The following is a 14,069-nucleotide window of genomic DNA, read 5'->3' as shown; positions in this document are numbered from 1 at the left end:
AGAAGATGACTGGTGGTCAGCATCAGGGAGGAGAGAGATGAACCGGGTGGTCACTACATCAGGGGGAGGAGAACAGGTGATAATCAGGAGGAGAAGAGAACGACTGGTCTAAACAGGGAGGGGAAGAGAGAGAGGAACTGTGTCATCAATAGGGAGGAGAGAGGAACCCGTGTGTCACTACATAGGGAGAGAGATGAACCTGGTGGTCACTACATAGGAGGAGGAGATGAACACTGGTTCACTAACATAGGGGGAAGAGATGAACCGTGGTGTCACTACCAGGAGGAGAGAGATGAACCTGGTGGTCACTACATCAGGGAGGAGAGAGATGAACGGTGGTCAACACATCAGGGAGGGAGAGACCTGGTGTCTACTCAGGGAGGAGGAGTAGCCTGTGGTCACTACATCAGGGAGAGAGGAGATGAACCCTGGGGTCACTACAGTGGAGGAGGGAGATGAACCCTGGTGGTCCTACATAGGAGGAGAAGAGAAACTGGGAAATAGGGAGGAGATGAACTGGTGTCACTACATCAGGGAGGAGGAGATGGACCCGTGGTGCACTACATCAGGAGGGAGAGAATGGAACCCTGGTGCGACTACATCAGGAGGAGAGAGATGACCCTGGTGGTCGACACCAGGGAGAGAGATGAACTGGTGCACCACATAAGGGAGGAGGAGAATGGTAACCATGGTGGTCCTATATCAGGGAGAGGAGATGAACCCTGGTGGTCACACATAGGGAGAGAAGAGATGAACCGGTGGTCACATAAAAGGAGAGAGATGGACACCCCTCCCTGATGTAGTGACCACCAGGGTTCATCTCTCTCCTCCCTGATGTAGTGACCACCAGGGTTCATCTCCCTCCTCCCTGATGTAGTGACCACTAGGGTTCATCTCTCTCCTCCCTGATGTAGTGACCACCAGGGTTCATCTGTCTGTATTGCTGAAGCTGTAACATAATTACAGCCATTTCTAAACTGAATAGTTCTGTTACCGAAATCCCTCATTTGATCAGGTTAAAACATTCCCTGTTCCTTGCTCTCTCTACGTGACACACGTATGCATCACACTGACTAAAGAACTCTCGGGGTCGACCAACAGCCTAACGATCAAATAATCGACCAGTTGCCTAAATGGGGTCAGTCCTAATGGCCACCCATTAGTACTTGTCCACCGCAACAAGTGAATGTGGATTATTTGAATTGTATTCTTCCCCACGCAGTCTCCTCCCCCTCGCTCTCCTAAATCCCTACTTCTTTAGTTCAACAAAGCGCGTACAGACTACACACACCCCCCTGGTAACTTTGGAAACACCAATTCATTCGTCTGTCTCATATTAACATGGTTATTGGACAATGGGGCCAGGCTACATTAGGATTTCAGTGTGATACGAAGATTAATATTTAAGCAATAAGGCCAGAGGGGGTGTGGTATAACAGCCATTATAAACTGGGTGGTTCGAGCGCTGAATGCTAATTGGCTGACAGCCGTGGTATATCAGACCGTATACCACAGGTATGACAAAACATGTATTTTTACTGGTACCCAGTTTATAATAGCAATAAGGCACCTCGGGGGGGGGGGTTGTGGTATTTGGCCAATATACCACGACTAAGGGCTGTGTCCAGGCTGTAATCCGCATTGCGCCGTGCTTAAGAACAGCCCTAGCCGTGGTATATTGGCCATATACCACAACCKCCCCAGAGGTGCATTATTGCTATCATAAACTGGTTACCAATGTAATTAGAACAGTAAAAATAAATGTTTTGTCATACCTGTGGTATAACACAGCTTTCAGCCAATCAGCATTCAGGTCTGGAACCACCCGGTTCATAGTTAGTAATAAAACATGGGACCACTCTTTCCCAGAGCAGGTTTCTGTTTATACGCAGCAGAGCCAGACATGTTTAACAAAACCAATTTCAGATTTCTGTACCTTCTCCCCCCCAGTCTCGCACTGTCATCCCAGTCTCTCCCCACCTGTGTGTGGCGTGTGTGTGTGAGAATGTGTCTATGCACACACGTGTGTGTGTGTGTGTCTCTGCTGTAATGTAGTGGATATGTGCTGACTTAATCAAAGGGAGTGGAAACACATTTGGATGCCCTTGATCCAGCATGTCTTAAACGCCGCAAGCGGGAGGGGGAAGTAGAAGAGGGAGAAGTAGAGTAGAGGGGAATAGAGAAGAGGGAGAGAGGGGAATAAGAAGAGGGGGAACAGGAGAGGGGAAAGAGGGGAATAGAGGGGGGGGAAGCATGGGATGAGAGGCGGGGAGAGAGGCTCATGAGAATAGGAGGGAGAGAGAAAGAGAGGTGAGAGGTGAGGATAAGAGGAGAGACGATGGAGGAGAGGGAAGGAGAATGAAGGGAGAAATAAGAGGGGAGAGAGAGATGGAGGGGGAGAGAATAGGGGAGAAGAATGAGAGTAGGGAGAGAGAGAAAGAGCAGGAGAGAGAGAATAAGAGAGGGTGAGAGAAGAAAGGAGGGAGGGATAGAGGGGGGGAGAGACGGCAAAGAGATGAGAGGAGAGAAGAGAACAGGGGAAAGACAGATAGAAGGGGACGGAGAAGAATAAGAGGGAGAACAGAGAGGGGAGACGAGAGAAAAGAGAGGGGAGAGAGAGATAAGAGATGGAGAGACGGAGATGCAGAGGAGACGGGGGAGAGACGGAAGGGAGAGACAGAGGAGAGAGAGGAGAGACAGAAGGAGAGACAGGGGGAGACAGACGAGAGGGAGAACCACGAAGGGAGAGCAGGAGAGACAGAGGAGAGACAGAGAGGGAGACAGAGAGGAAGCAGAGAGGAGACAGAGGGAGAGAGAGGGAGAGACAGGGAGACGAGAGAAGAGAGGGACACATGAGGGGAAGACGAGAGACGACGAGACAGAGGAGAGAGGGACAAGAGAGGAGAACATGAAGGAGACAGGAGAGAGAGGGAGACAGAGAGCGAGAGAAGAGGGAGAGAGGGACGAGAGGGAGACAAGAAGAGAGAGACAGAGGGGAACGAGGGGGAGGACAGAGATGAGAGGGAGCAGAGAGCGAGAGACCGGGGGAACGAGGGGGCGAGGGAGAACTGCAGTGTGAGGAGAGGCTGGCTCCATTTGGGGCGTGGTGGTGGTGGATCCCATCTTATCCAGCCTGCAATCTGCAGAAACCCTGACCACGCAGGGCTGAACAACTCCTCTCTTCACCCTCTCCTCCCCATCTTACTGGCCATCAGCCATGTTTGAGAGTGGCTGTGAAAACCCACACACCAGCTAGACTTAGTGTGTGGCTCCCTACACACCATGGCAATGTGTAACACAAACACTCCTAATATCATGGTACAATTCTGGGAGATTTTACAAAGATATTTTAGAACACGGAGGGATTCCAGAAGTCCAAAGACATTCTAGAACACCAGAGATTCTAGAGAGATTCAGTGAGAGATGGACAATGAGTGATAAAGAGGGCATGAGCGGTGATCTCATCTGTCCTTCTCAGAGTTGACAGACAGCCGCTCTGTGTTCTAGTGTGTGTGTTCCAATGCACACAGCACCATTGTTCCATTCAGCAGGGCTGGCATGACCTTCGCCCTCTGGGTTGCACTGGTCAGTCGCCGTAATGAGGAGCTCCTGGTACCGGCCTGAGCTTAGGGCTCTTACCTCATCATCATCACCACACACACACACTAGGCTCGGAGAGGGATGGGACTGTGGTGGGGTGAGAGAGACCAAGCAAACAACAACTGGACAGGAAGGATAGCTAGGCCTCTCAATGGACATGAAGTCAGTCAAGTGAGTCTCCATCAGTGGAAGTATTTCAAGCCTCTAGTAGGAAACATTCCTGTATAATGTATACGCCCAGTCAAATCTAGAAGACGAGGCCTGTTCAAGACCATTGAGAGATGCAGCCCTCGAGATAACTGAGATAACTGCACACTGTAGGTCAGACACAACGTAGAAAACCTGACCTAGAAGGAGAGATGGAGGGGGAACAGAGTGCTGCCAGCTGTAGGAAGTAGGACGTGAGCAGGTGGAGGAGAGGGGGAGCACTAGGCGCCAGGTGGTCCAGCCAGACAGGGGAAGACAGACTACATCTGGCCCAGCTGCCAGCCTCCTTGCTGGGGTCGGCTCTCCTTGCCTCCCCCCTCCTCGCCTTACACCCGCCTCCCTCCTCCGCCTTGCAGAGCTATAAAAAAGGCATGCTAATCTGCCATATGATCTGTACAAAAAAACAGAACACAGATGTGTACATGTATACAACCTAAAGATGGAGGACGGGGGAGGGAGGGACTGAAGAGGAGCACCTTGTATATCCTCTAATCTTCTGCTGCCTGCCTGACACACGATGGTGGGTTTACCAAAAAGAGAATTCCTCTGCATGAACAGAGAGAGAAAGAGGGGGYGTAGAGATGGCAGAAGGTGTATAAATAGCTATATAAAGAGTAGACAGTTACATCGTTTTTTTCCTTCTCCCTTTGTCTCCTCCGTGACACTCCGTCTTTCCCTGTTTCAGATGACAGTCTCTGTTCTCATGGTGACCAAGGCAGGATCGTGATCCGAGTTTAGGAACCACGTCGGCGTCGAAGGGGATTCTACAATTCCTCCACATCACAATGGGAATTGGAAAGATTCCTTTAGTTCCAAAACCAAAAATTCCACCTCCAGACAGGCTCTAGTCAAATGATTTGCTTGAGGTGAATCCTCTATTTTCAGTTCTGATATATCAAAAGGATATCTCACACACACACACAACGGAAACTAGAGCCTGGACCTACTGAGAAAGCAGCCAAACCATCCTGAACTGCAGCCACTACGGTTCTGTACTGCCTAACAATCCAACTGAATCAAGTGCATTCAAATCTAATGACGCCTACGATGTGAATAAAGCCGACTTGACTTTAGGCCAAACCAAGAGAAACCACGCCTGATCTAGGATCAGTTTTCCCATTTTAGATCATAGTCAATAGGGTTATATTGCCAGATGGGACCAGCCACCCAGGTTCCTGGCTCACTCTTGGTAGGTAGATCTCGCTCTCAAATTCCTCCCCTTTCGACTACGGTAGAATACAGCAGTAGTCTGCTCCACGGTGGTGTGAATCCAGAGCTGCAGAGCCAGCCATGTAGAGTCTTCCATTCTCTCCCTCTGGAGATTCCTACTAGCTAGCCTTGTAGACTCCCTCTCCTTCGTTCTCCCTTTAGACAACTTTATCTGTAGTCTGTCCAATGGTGGTGTGAATCCAGCAGAGTGAGACAGAGAGAGAACCAGGGGAGTGAAGGTATGTACACAACAAGCCGACAGACATTGCCAAAGGACCCAGCCAGCCAGGCTAAAAATACCTGTAGAGGACAGGAGTGCTAAAATGTTCCACACACTCATAGAGCTCCCAGAAACACACACACCTTATATTCAGAGTCCACTACACAGAAACTCTTGCAAAGACATGCACACACTTGACTCGACTACAGAGCACTATACTTTTTCCAAACTATTTGAAAGCGTTTTTCCACTGTCTCGAGGGTCCAGCACTAGGCTGCTCACTAAAAGCTGACTCCACAGCGAGACCGACTGTCAGCTGGTTTACAGACAGGTTAAGGTGAGGACGGGGACACTACAGACAGGTTAAGGTGAGGACGGGGACTCTACAGACAGGTTTTCTTTGCAATTAATCACAATAGCAATTGTTCACGTATTATAGCCATTAGTAATCCATCTACGCTGCATGGGAACCAATGTTACCCTCTTCTGTTAACAAAGTGTTGCAATAGCCACACACATACACACTACTACACACACACACAACCCCAGTTTCCTTTGTGGATGATAAACTGTATTAGTAGTGGACTCGAGCTAGCCTGTAGCTGTGTCCAAAACGACCCCTAGTTTCCTTTGTGGATGATAAACTGTATTAGTAGTGGACTCGAGCTAGCCTGTAGCTGTGTCCAAAACAGCCCCCAGTTTCCTTTGTGGATGATAAACTGTATTAGTAGTGGACTCGAGCTAGCCTGTAGCTGTGTCCAAAACGACCCCTGTTTCCTTTATAGTCCACTACAAAGAAAAAGTAAGGAAAGGATACCTAGTCAGTTGTCCAACTGAATGCCTTCACCTGAAATGTGGTCTTCCACAGTTAACCCAACTCCTCTGAAGTGCAATATACAAGGACTACGGTGTCATTTGGGACATTTACATTACATTTACATTTAAGTCATTTAGCAGACGCTCTTATCCAGAGCGACTTACAAATTGGTGCATTCACCTTATGAAATCCAGTGGAACAACCACTTTACAATAGTACATCTAACTCTTTTAAAGGGGGAGGGGTGGGGTTAGGAGGATTACTTTATCCTAGGTATTCCTTAAAGAGGTGGGGTTTCAGGTGTCTCCGGAAGGTGGTGATTGACTCCGCTGACCTGGCGTCGTGAGGGACAGTCTCAAGGTTTGGCAGCATATTTTAGAAGTCCTAGTTGAGTAAAAATGGCTTAAAAAAAATAAAAATAAAAACTCACCTCACGATGTCAATCTTAAATTAGTGTGTGGACATTCTGAAAAGCAAACAGTATGTGAGAGGTAGGGCTAGACTTTACTCAAGCCTGACGATGACCTAGGCTACAGTGAGCAAACACGGAAACATTATTTACCCATTGTGGAGCGTCTAAGGTGAATTCTCCTCTCATATGGGGATGTTCCACTGAATTAGCCCTATGAACGAGTCAAACCCTAACTCAGAAGGGGCAGAATTAGGCTAGGTCCTGTCTGGAACTAACCGCTGTTTCAACCAACCGGTGGCTCGGTTCTGTGACTCTTGGCCGCCATGACAACAGCACGAAAGTATTAGGAAAGGATTGGGTTTAAATGTCACAACTTCCACAAAATAACCATGACAACTAGGCCTCATGCCAGGCAAGGCTGTGTCGGCAGAGTAGCAGACAAAGACACCTGTCTCAGAACAAATTGGTTGATAGTTGCTAACTTTGAAAAGCAGAAATTACTATTGATTTACTGGTTCATTTATTATTTGTTTTTAAAGCTAAACTTAGATATGTGTTTTAGTTTTTTTTTATGATCAATTACACCATGTCCACTTCAAGCTCATTTTTTTATGAAAAAAATTACAAAATAATATTTAGGCGTTAGCTGCTTTGTAGTATACCGGGACCCTGCTTTGTAGTATACCGGGACCCTGCTTTGTAGTATACCGGGACCCTGCTTTGTAGTATACCGGGACCCTGCCCCATCGGGTATGACCTTTTTCCAATGGGAGTGCACAGTAGGCCTACAGCTCGGCATGTTTGCTGCTATATTAGACTACTTCCTGTTTATAAAGGCATATTTGTTTAACTGGACCCACATCCGCTGCGTTTTCCCTTTAGCAACAGCTAGGATACGTCATCTCTGCAACCAGAACCAAATTTCCTGCTAGTTGATGTAACATAAAAGATCCTTCCCGATAGACCAGCCTAAATAAAGCCTGAGAAATCACACGCAGTACTTCACCAGTTATAACCAATGGTGTACAGATACAATCAAAAGTTTAGACAACTACAAGGATTTTTCTTTATTTTTACTATTTTCTACATTGTAGAACAATAGTGAAGATATAAAAACTATGAAATAACACATATGGAATCACGTAATAACACAAAAAGTTAAATCAAAATATATTTTATATTTGAGATTCTTCAATGTAGCCACCCAATTCCCTGATGACATCTTTGCACACTCTTGGCATTCTCTCAACCAGCTTCATGAGGAATGCTTTCCCAACAGTCTTGAAGGAGTTCCCACATATGCTGAGTACTTGTTGGCTGCTTTTCCTTCACTCTGCGGTCCAACTCATCCCAAACCATCTCAATTAGGTTGAGGTCGGGGGAATGTGGAGGCCAGGTCATCTGATGCAGCACTCCATCACTCTCCTTTTTGGTCAAATAGCCCTTACACAGCCTGAAGGTGTGTTGGGTCATTGTCCTGTTGCAAAATAAATGATAGTTCCACTAAGCACAAACCACATGGGATGGCGTATCGCTGCAGAATTCTGTGGTAACTACGCTGGTTAAGTGTGCCTTGAATTCTAAATAAATCACTGACAGTGTCACCAGCAAAACACAATCCCACCTCCTCCTCCATGCTTCACGGTGGGAACCACACATGCAGAGATCATCCGTTCACCTACTCTGCGTCTCACAAAGACACAGTGGATGGAACCAAAAATTCTCAAATTTGGACTCCTCAGACCAAAAGGACAGATTTCCACAGGTCTAATATCCATTGCTCGTGTTTGGCCCAAGCAAGTCTCTTCTTTGTCCTTTAGTAGTGGTTTCTTTGCAGCAATTTGACCACGAAGGCCTGATTCACGCAGTCTCCTCTGAACAGTTGATGTTAAGATGTGTCTGTTACTTGAAATGTGTGAAGCATTTATTTGGGCTGCAATTTGAGGCTGTTAACTCTAATGAACTTGTCCTCTGCAGCAGAGGTAACTCTGGGTCTTCCTTTCCTGTGGCGGTCCTCATGAGAGCCAGTTTCATCATAGCGATTGATATTTTTTGCGACTGCACTTGAGGAAACGTTAAAAGTTCTTGAAATCTTCCAGATTGACTGACCTTCATGTCTTAAAGTAATGGACTGTCGTTTCTCTTTGCTTATTTGAGCTGTTCTTGCCACAATATGGACTTGGTATTTTACCAAATAGGGCTATCTTCTGTATACCACCCCTACCTTGTCACCTGTTAATTGAAATGCATTCCAGGCGACTACCTCATGAAGCTGGTTGAGAGAATTCAAGTGTGCAAAGCTGTCAAGGCAAAGGGTGGCTACTTTGAATAATCTCAAATATAACATATTTTGATTTGTTTAACACTTTTTTGGTTACTACATGATTCCATGTGTGTTATTTCATAGTTTTGATGTCTTTATTATTCTACAGTGTAGAAAATAGTAAAAATAAAGAAAAACCCTGGAATGTGTAGGTGTGTCCAGACTGACTGGTACTATATGTTTATACACACACTACCGTTCAAAAGTTTGGGGTCACTTTAGAAATGTCCTTGTTTTTGAAAGAAAAGCAAACAATTTTGGCCATTAACATAAAATTGATGAAAAATACAGTCTAATTATTGTTAATGTTTTAAATGACTATTGTAGCTGGAAAAAGCAGATTTTTTTTTTAATGGAATATCTACATAGGCGTACAGAGGCCCATTATCAGCAACCATCACTCCTGTGTTCCAATGGCACGTTGTGTTAGCTAATCCAAGTTTATCTTTGTAAAAGGCTAATTTGATCATTAGAAAACCCTTTTGCAAATATGTTAGCACAGATGAAAACTGTTGTTCTGATTAAAGAAGCAATAAAACTGGTCTTCTTTAGACTAGTTGAGTATCTGAAGCATCAGCATTTGTGTGTTCGATTACAGGCTCAAAATGGACAGAAACAAAGCACTTTCTTCTGAAACTCAGTCTATTCTTGTTCTGAGAAATGAAGGCTATCCCATGCGAGAAATTGACAGAAAACTGAAGATCTCATACAACGCTGTGTACTACTCCCTTCACAGAACAGAGAAAACTGACTAACCAGAATAGAGAGAGGAGTGGGAGGCCTCGGTGCACAACTGAGCAAGAGGACAAGTGTATTAGTGTCTAGTTTGAGAAACAGACGCCTCACAAGTCCTCACTACCGATTGTTATGAAAACTTGAAACCGGCCCTAATTAAACATCGGCCATGCCAATTAATCGGTCGACCTCTATTAACCATGTCTACATTGTATTTCTGATCAATGTGATGTTATTTTAAATGGACAAAAAAAAAATGCTTTTCTTTCAAAAACAAGGACATTTCTAAAGTCACCAAACATTTAAACGGTAGTGTGTGTGTGTATATATAGTCTATAACCATGACAACAGATAAGCCTACTTAAAATGGAGGGAATCGGCGTCATCTCTTAGAGCCTAACCACGAGTAATTGAGGGGGACAGTCCCAATCATAGTACTAATTGGCTTCAAAACACCATTTATTTTCTCCAACGATGCGTGAATGTCAGCCTGGGCTGATAGGGGCTGCTGCCTGCTGCAGTGTGGGGATGATACAATACCGTGATATGGACACCAGCTGTTAGTACTAAACTAAGCATTATAACAGTTCCAAATAGATATCCATTGTCTCTTGTTTAGCCGTTGCAGAGTAGCTTGGCACTGGGGACACCAATGATGATACAGCACCCGTAATGATACAACAGCATTCAGTGATTCCTCACAAAACCACGGCAACAACAAACAAAATAGTATGATTTGGGAGATTTTCACAAAATGTAATCCATTGAATAATTCTTTAGGAGGCAGGATTGTTAACACATATGACATTTATATCTAAAAGCATAATTGAGAAATATGTATGTGATCAACGTTGGCATATTTATGACATTTTGGCTTTAGCCAGGCCTCCTTTAGGACTAAATAATGTTTTATCTGTCACCCCAACATAATGCAATCCTATGCATTGTAACAGCTGAGTAGTGTAGGGACAGCAGTTATGATACAACCCTAGTTATGACAACTCCATAATGAACTCCTAAGCATTGTAACAGCTGCAGAGCTTCCTGTTTAATGTAGTCTCCGATCTAGTCTTGACTCATTATCTCCATCAGACAGGGACACTTGAACTTGACCTTCATCAACGCCGCTTCCTCAACGACCTTCAGTCCCTTCACATTAGACAGTAACCAACAATGGCCACTGGAAAATAAATAGGCATCAAGTTCTCATTTCAACTTTTCTGTCCCAGCAGAACATTTTTTTTTTTGCAGACAAAATGCCATACATGTCACAGGAATTTTGTCAGTGAACATGAGAGGGTACCAAAATAATCTCATGACCATCATAGTGCCGTGACCAGGAACGGCAGCATGGTAAGTCAGGCACAATGACGTCAGTCAGCTGGACCTTGGAAAGCACTACTCATGATCATCTTATTAATAAATTCATAACCAGTATGCACTGTCCAGACAGAGACAGTAGGAGGACGCAACATCCACAGAAATTCACTGACAACGTCTGCTAGGCTACTGTCTACAATGTAATTCTAGTTAAGGAAGTGACTAGTGTGATGGAATTCAACACTGTAGCGAAATAGCTACAGTACCGGTATGTTTGGTTTTGATAGCAGGTATGTTTGGTTTTGATCTAAGCACACAGACTCACCCAAAGATGTACTCTTAAGGAGCCACCATTACTCCTTAAGGTCCAAGGACTCCATCTAAATGTGAATTGATTCTCAACTGCAATACGTTTCTAGAAACATAAAGTCCTGTAAATAATTTCACAAACGCTAAATATACACTTACTATAGACTGTTTTAACGGGCATCATCACAGTTGCAGCCAACAGGATTTCTCAGTGACAACACATTTCTGACGGCCTTCTGTTAATCACAGCCTTATTCCGTTACACACAGGTGTTTGGCGCATGCTAGATATCCAATTAACACAGGTGGTATCTTAGTCTTCTGTCAACGCGCTGTGACATGGAGACATGGCAGTGTGGGAACACTAACTCCATAAAAAGGTGTGTATCCATTTAACCGTTTGGTGCTTCAAAACCATACCGCAATAGATGAGTTTTAAATGTTCAGACCAACCGTCAGGGCTCTTAACAAAACTCCCCCCATACAGAAGACGCCTTCTTCCAAATGACTCTTATGTGTAATGTAATGGAACTGAGAGTCATGATCAAGGGCTAACAGACAGACAAGAAACATGAGGATTGACAGTAGACAGAGACAGGCAGACAGGCAGACAGTCCCCCCCCCCACCCACACAAATACTCACAATCAAGGTGTTTCTTCTTGGGGCCGCTGACTTCGTGCGTCGTGGCCTTGCACACGGCTTTACCGATAGAAGACCCGGTCATGCTGTGCTGTGCCGCTGCGAAGCGATCCGTTATAGACTGTCCTGACATTGTGTTTCACTGTTTCGCTACAAAACTCACAACGATTATTTAGATGATAAACACACACAATGTCCAACGATTGGATATTAGCTGACGTGCGTAACACCAGTGATGGCAAGAGTGTGGAGGTTTCAGGCCACGTCAATCGGTTCCGTTAAAAAAAAAAAAGGTGGTATGACGTCCTAGGCCAGTATCGTTGAAAAATGTCAGACTAATTTTAGGTATTTGTTGCAACATCAAACCTGGTGGTTCAGCTGCCAACTGGCTGGCTAAAAATCCGGACAAACAATATGTTATAATGTCTTGAATAAGCAAATTAGTTAACAATTATCTAGCTAATTAACGTTAGCTATCATTAACAAGGTATTCTGTATAGTAAAAAAAAAAACGTTGACATATAACAAGTAAACTAGTTTGTGTTAGCTAATATTTCCGTTTCTGCATTCGAACCAGGAATGTGTCCCACTATGCAATTTGTAAACAGAAATGTCAGCTTGCTGGCTACATATAAACATCGCTAGGTAGCTGGATACCTACGGTCAATTAACAAGACCAGAGCCCACTGGCGAGATAACTATGCGCCCTGAATTATGATCACAGTTTAGCCAAGCTAACTAACAGTTACTAACAAAACGTTCACTACAATTAAATCCTTCTTCAGATTCAACTTCCACTGACGTTTTGTGTGTTTAGGCTACCTCGAACAGACGAGTCCCTTGGTTTCGAGCGAAATATAACGAACGAAAATGGGCAAAGTGAAACTGTCAAACTTCCCAACTTGTCTTGAGCTTCAGGCTAGATGTAGACGGATACAAGACAGCAGCCAGTTGGCTAGCCTTCCTGCTAACACCACACCAGCTAGCTACCTAGTGTACGTCCTGTCTTAACCCTGCTTCCTCCGAGTCTCGGAGAGGAACACCTGAATTTAACGTATTTGGTCCGATATATCCATGAAATTGGCAACAACAACAAACAAACAAAAACTCAGAAACCACTGAGCCTTGACATCCAACTCATATCGTCGTCTTTTGTATTATTCAAGTCTTCTTGAATATGTAGGGGCTTGGCTCCACTTGCTGCCTGCCTACTACCGCGGACAAAATGGCAGCGTTGAAATCAGCTGATCTGAGAAATAGTTGATTGGATGGGACCTGGACTGTGTCGGAAATTTAAGGTAGAAATGTGCGGATGGTCATGGCATGTCTAAGACTAATACCGAAATGAACGTTGTTTTATTTGTTTTTAAAAACTCCACAGCCATTTACAATGTTTTTATTCATTGAATAAATTGTTATTCAAGCTAATTTATCCGCTGTATATGTGATTTTAACAATGTAATATTTACAAATTTAAGGTCGTATTAAATTATTTCTCAAACTCGGTGTCCTTGATTGACTCTCGCGCTCCGATTATGGAACATTGTGTGCCTAAAAATCCTGAGAAGGACAATGATGTGCATTATTATTAGCCTGCCTGCCTGCCTTCCATCTGTACGACGTGCGCACAAAATATATGACAACGCTCAAGGTAATTTCCCCCGGTGGTATTTCACAGTAGATGCAATAAATTAGGCGATAGCCTGTAATAGATGTTTTCCTATAATGAAACCCATTCTGCTCCTGCCATAGGCTACTTCACTACTGAAGGCATGTGTCTATTTATACTGTATGATGATCATCATTCATTTAAAGTCACTGTTTATTTTTGCCTGACAATATCAGGAGATGTAGGAATACTGAATATAGGGCTTATACAGTAGTATATCGTCGTTATTACTTCTAGACTGCCTACAGCGTAGGCTATAGCAGGGGCTTAACCATATAGTTTATGGGTTTAAATGAGATGTTTTCCCTTCCCTTATCAGGCCACCTCTTACTTTTACAATGCCCTAGTTAAGAGTTCAAAGTCCTGATGATGATGATGATGATGAGATAGAAACCATGGTTTCAGAATGAACCTCAAAGCGTTTGCTCAAACACACACACGAACGCACACATGCACGCGCGCGCACACACACACACACACACACACAGCGTTTGACCTGGATTGCATAGACTAACCCAATGCAGGGCTGTGTTCGAGTACACATTAGAAAGTGTCTCTGTGTCAGGTACATTCCAGCCAAATATCGATCGTTCTGCAGATCTAGGATCA

At 44.5% G+C, this 14,069-nt stretch overlaps 1 protein-coding gene across 3 annotated transcripts in view; it reads right to left on the bottom strand.

Moving 5' to 3' along the window:
* LOC112071749 (phosphatidylinositol-binding clathrin assembly protein) overlaps positions 1–13,033 on the bottom strand; it is a 39,701-nt gene extending 26,668 nt beyond the window's left edge. For all 3 annotated transcript variants that reach the window (XM_070439497.1, XM_024139183.2, XM_070439496.1), the window contains exon 1: positions 11,795–13,033. In XM_070439497.1, the coding sequence (XP_070295598.1) occupies positions 11,795–11,924 (130 nt within the window). In that variant the 5' untranslated portion in view covers positions 11,925–13,033. The remainder of the gene's footprint in view (positions 1–11,794) is intronic.
* Between the last annotated feature and the right edge of the window lie 1,036 nt (positions 13,034–14,069).

The sequence above is a fragment of the Salvelinus sp. IW2-2015 genome, unplaced genomic scaffold, assembly GCF_002910315.2.
Source record: "Salvelinus sp. IW2-2015 unplaced genomic scaffold, ASM291031v2 Un_scaffold1707, whole genome shotgun sequence".
In the NCBI taxonomy this organism is placed as follows: Eukaryota; Metazoa; Chordata; class Actinopteri; order Salmoniformes; family Salmonidae; genus Salvelinus; species Salvelinus sp. IW2-2015.
The sequence above is the reverse complement of the archived record's forward strand: the minus strand, read 5'-3'. Positions and strand labels throughout refer to the sequence as shown.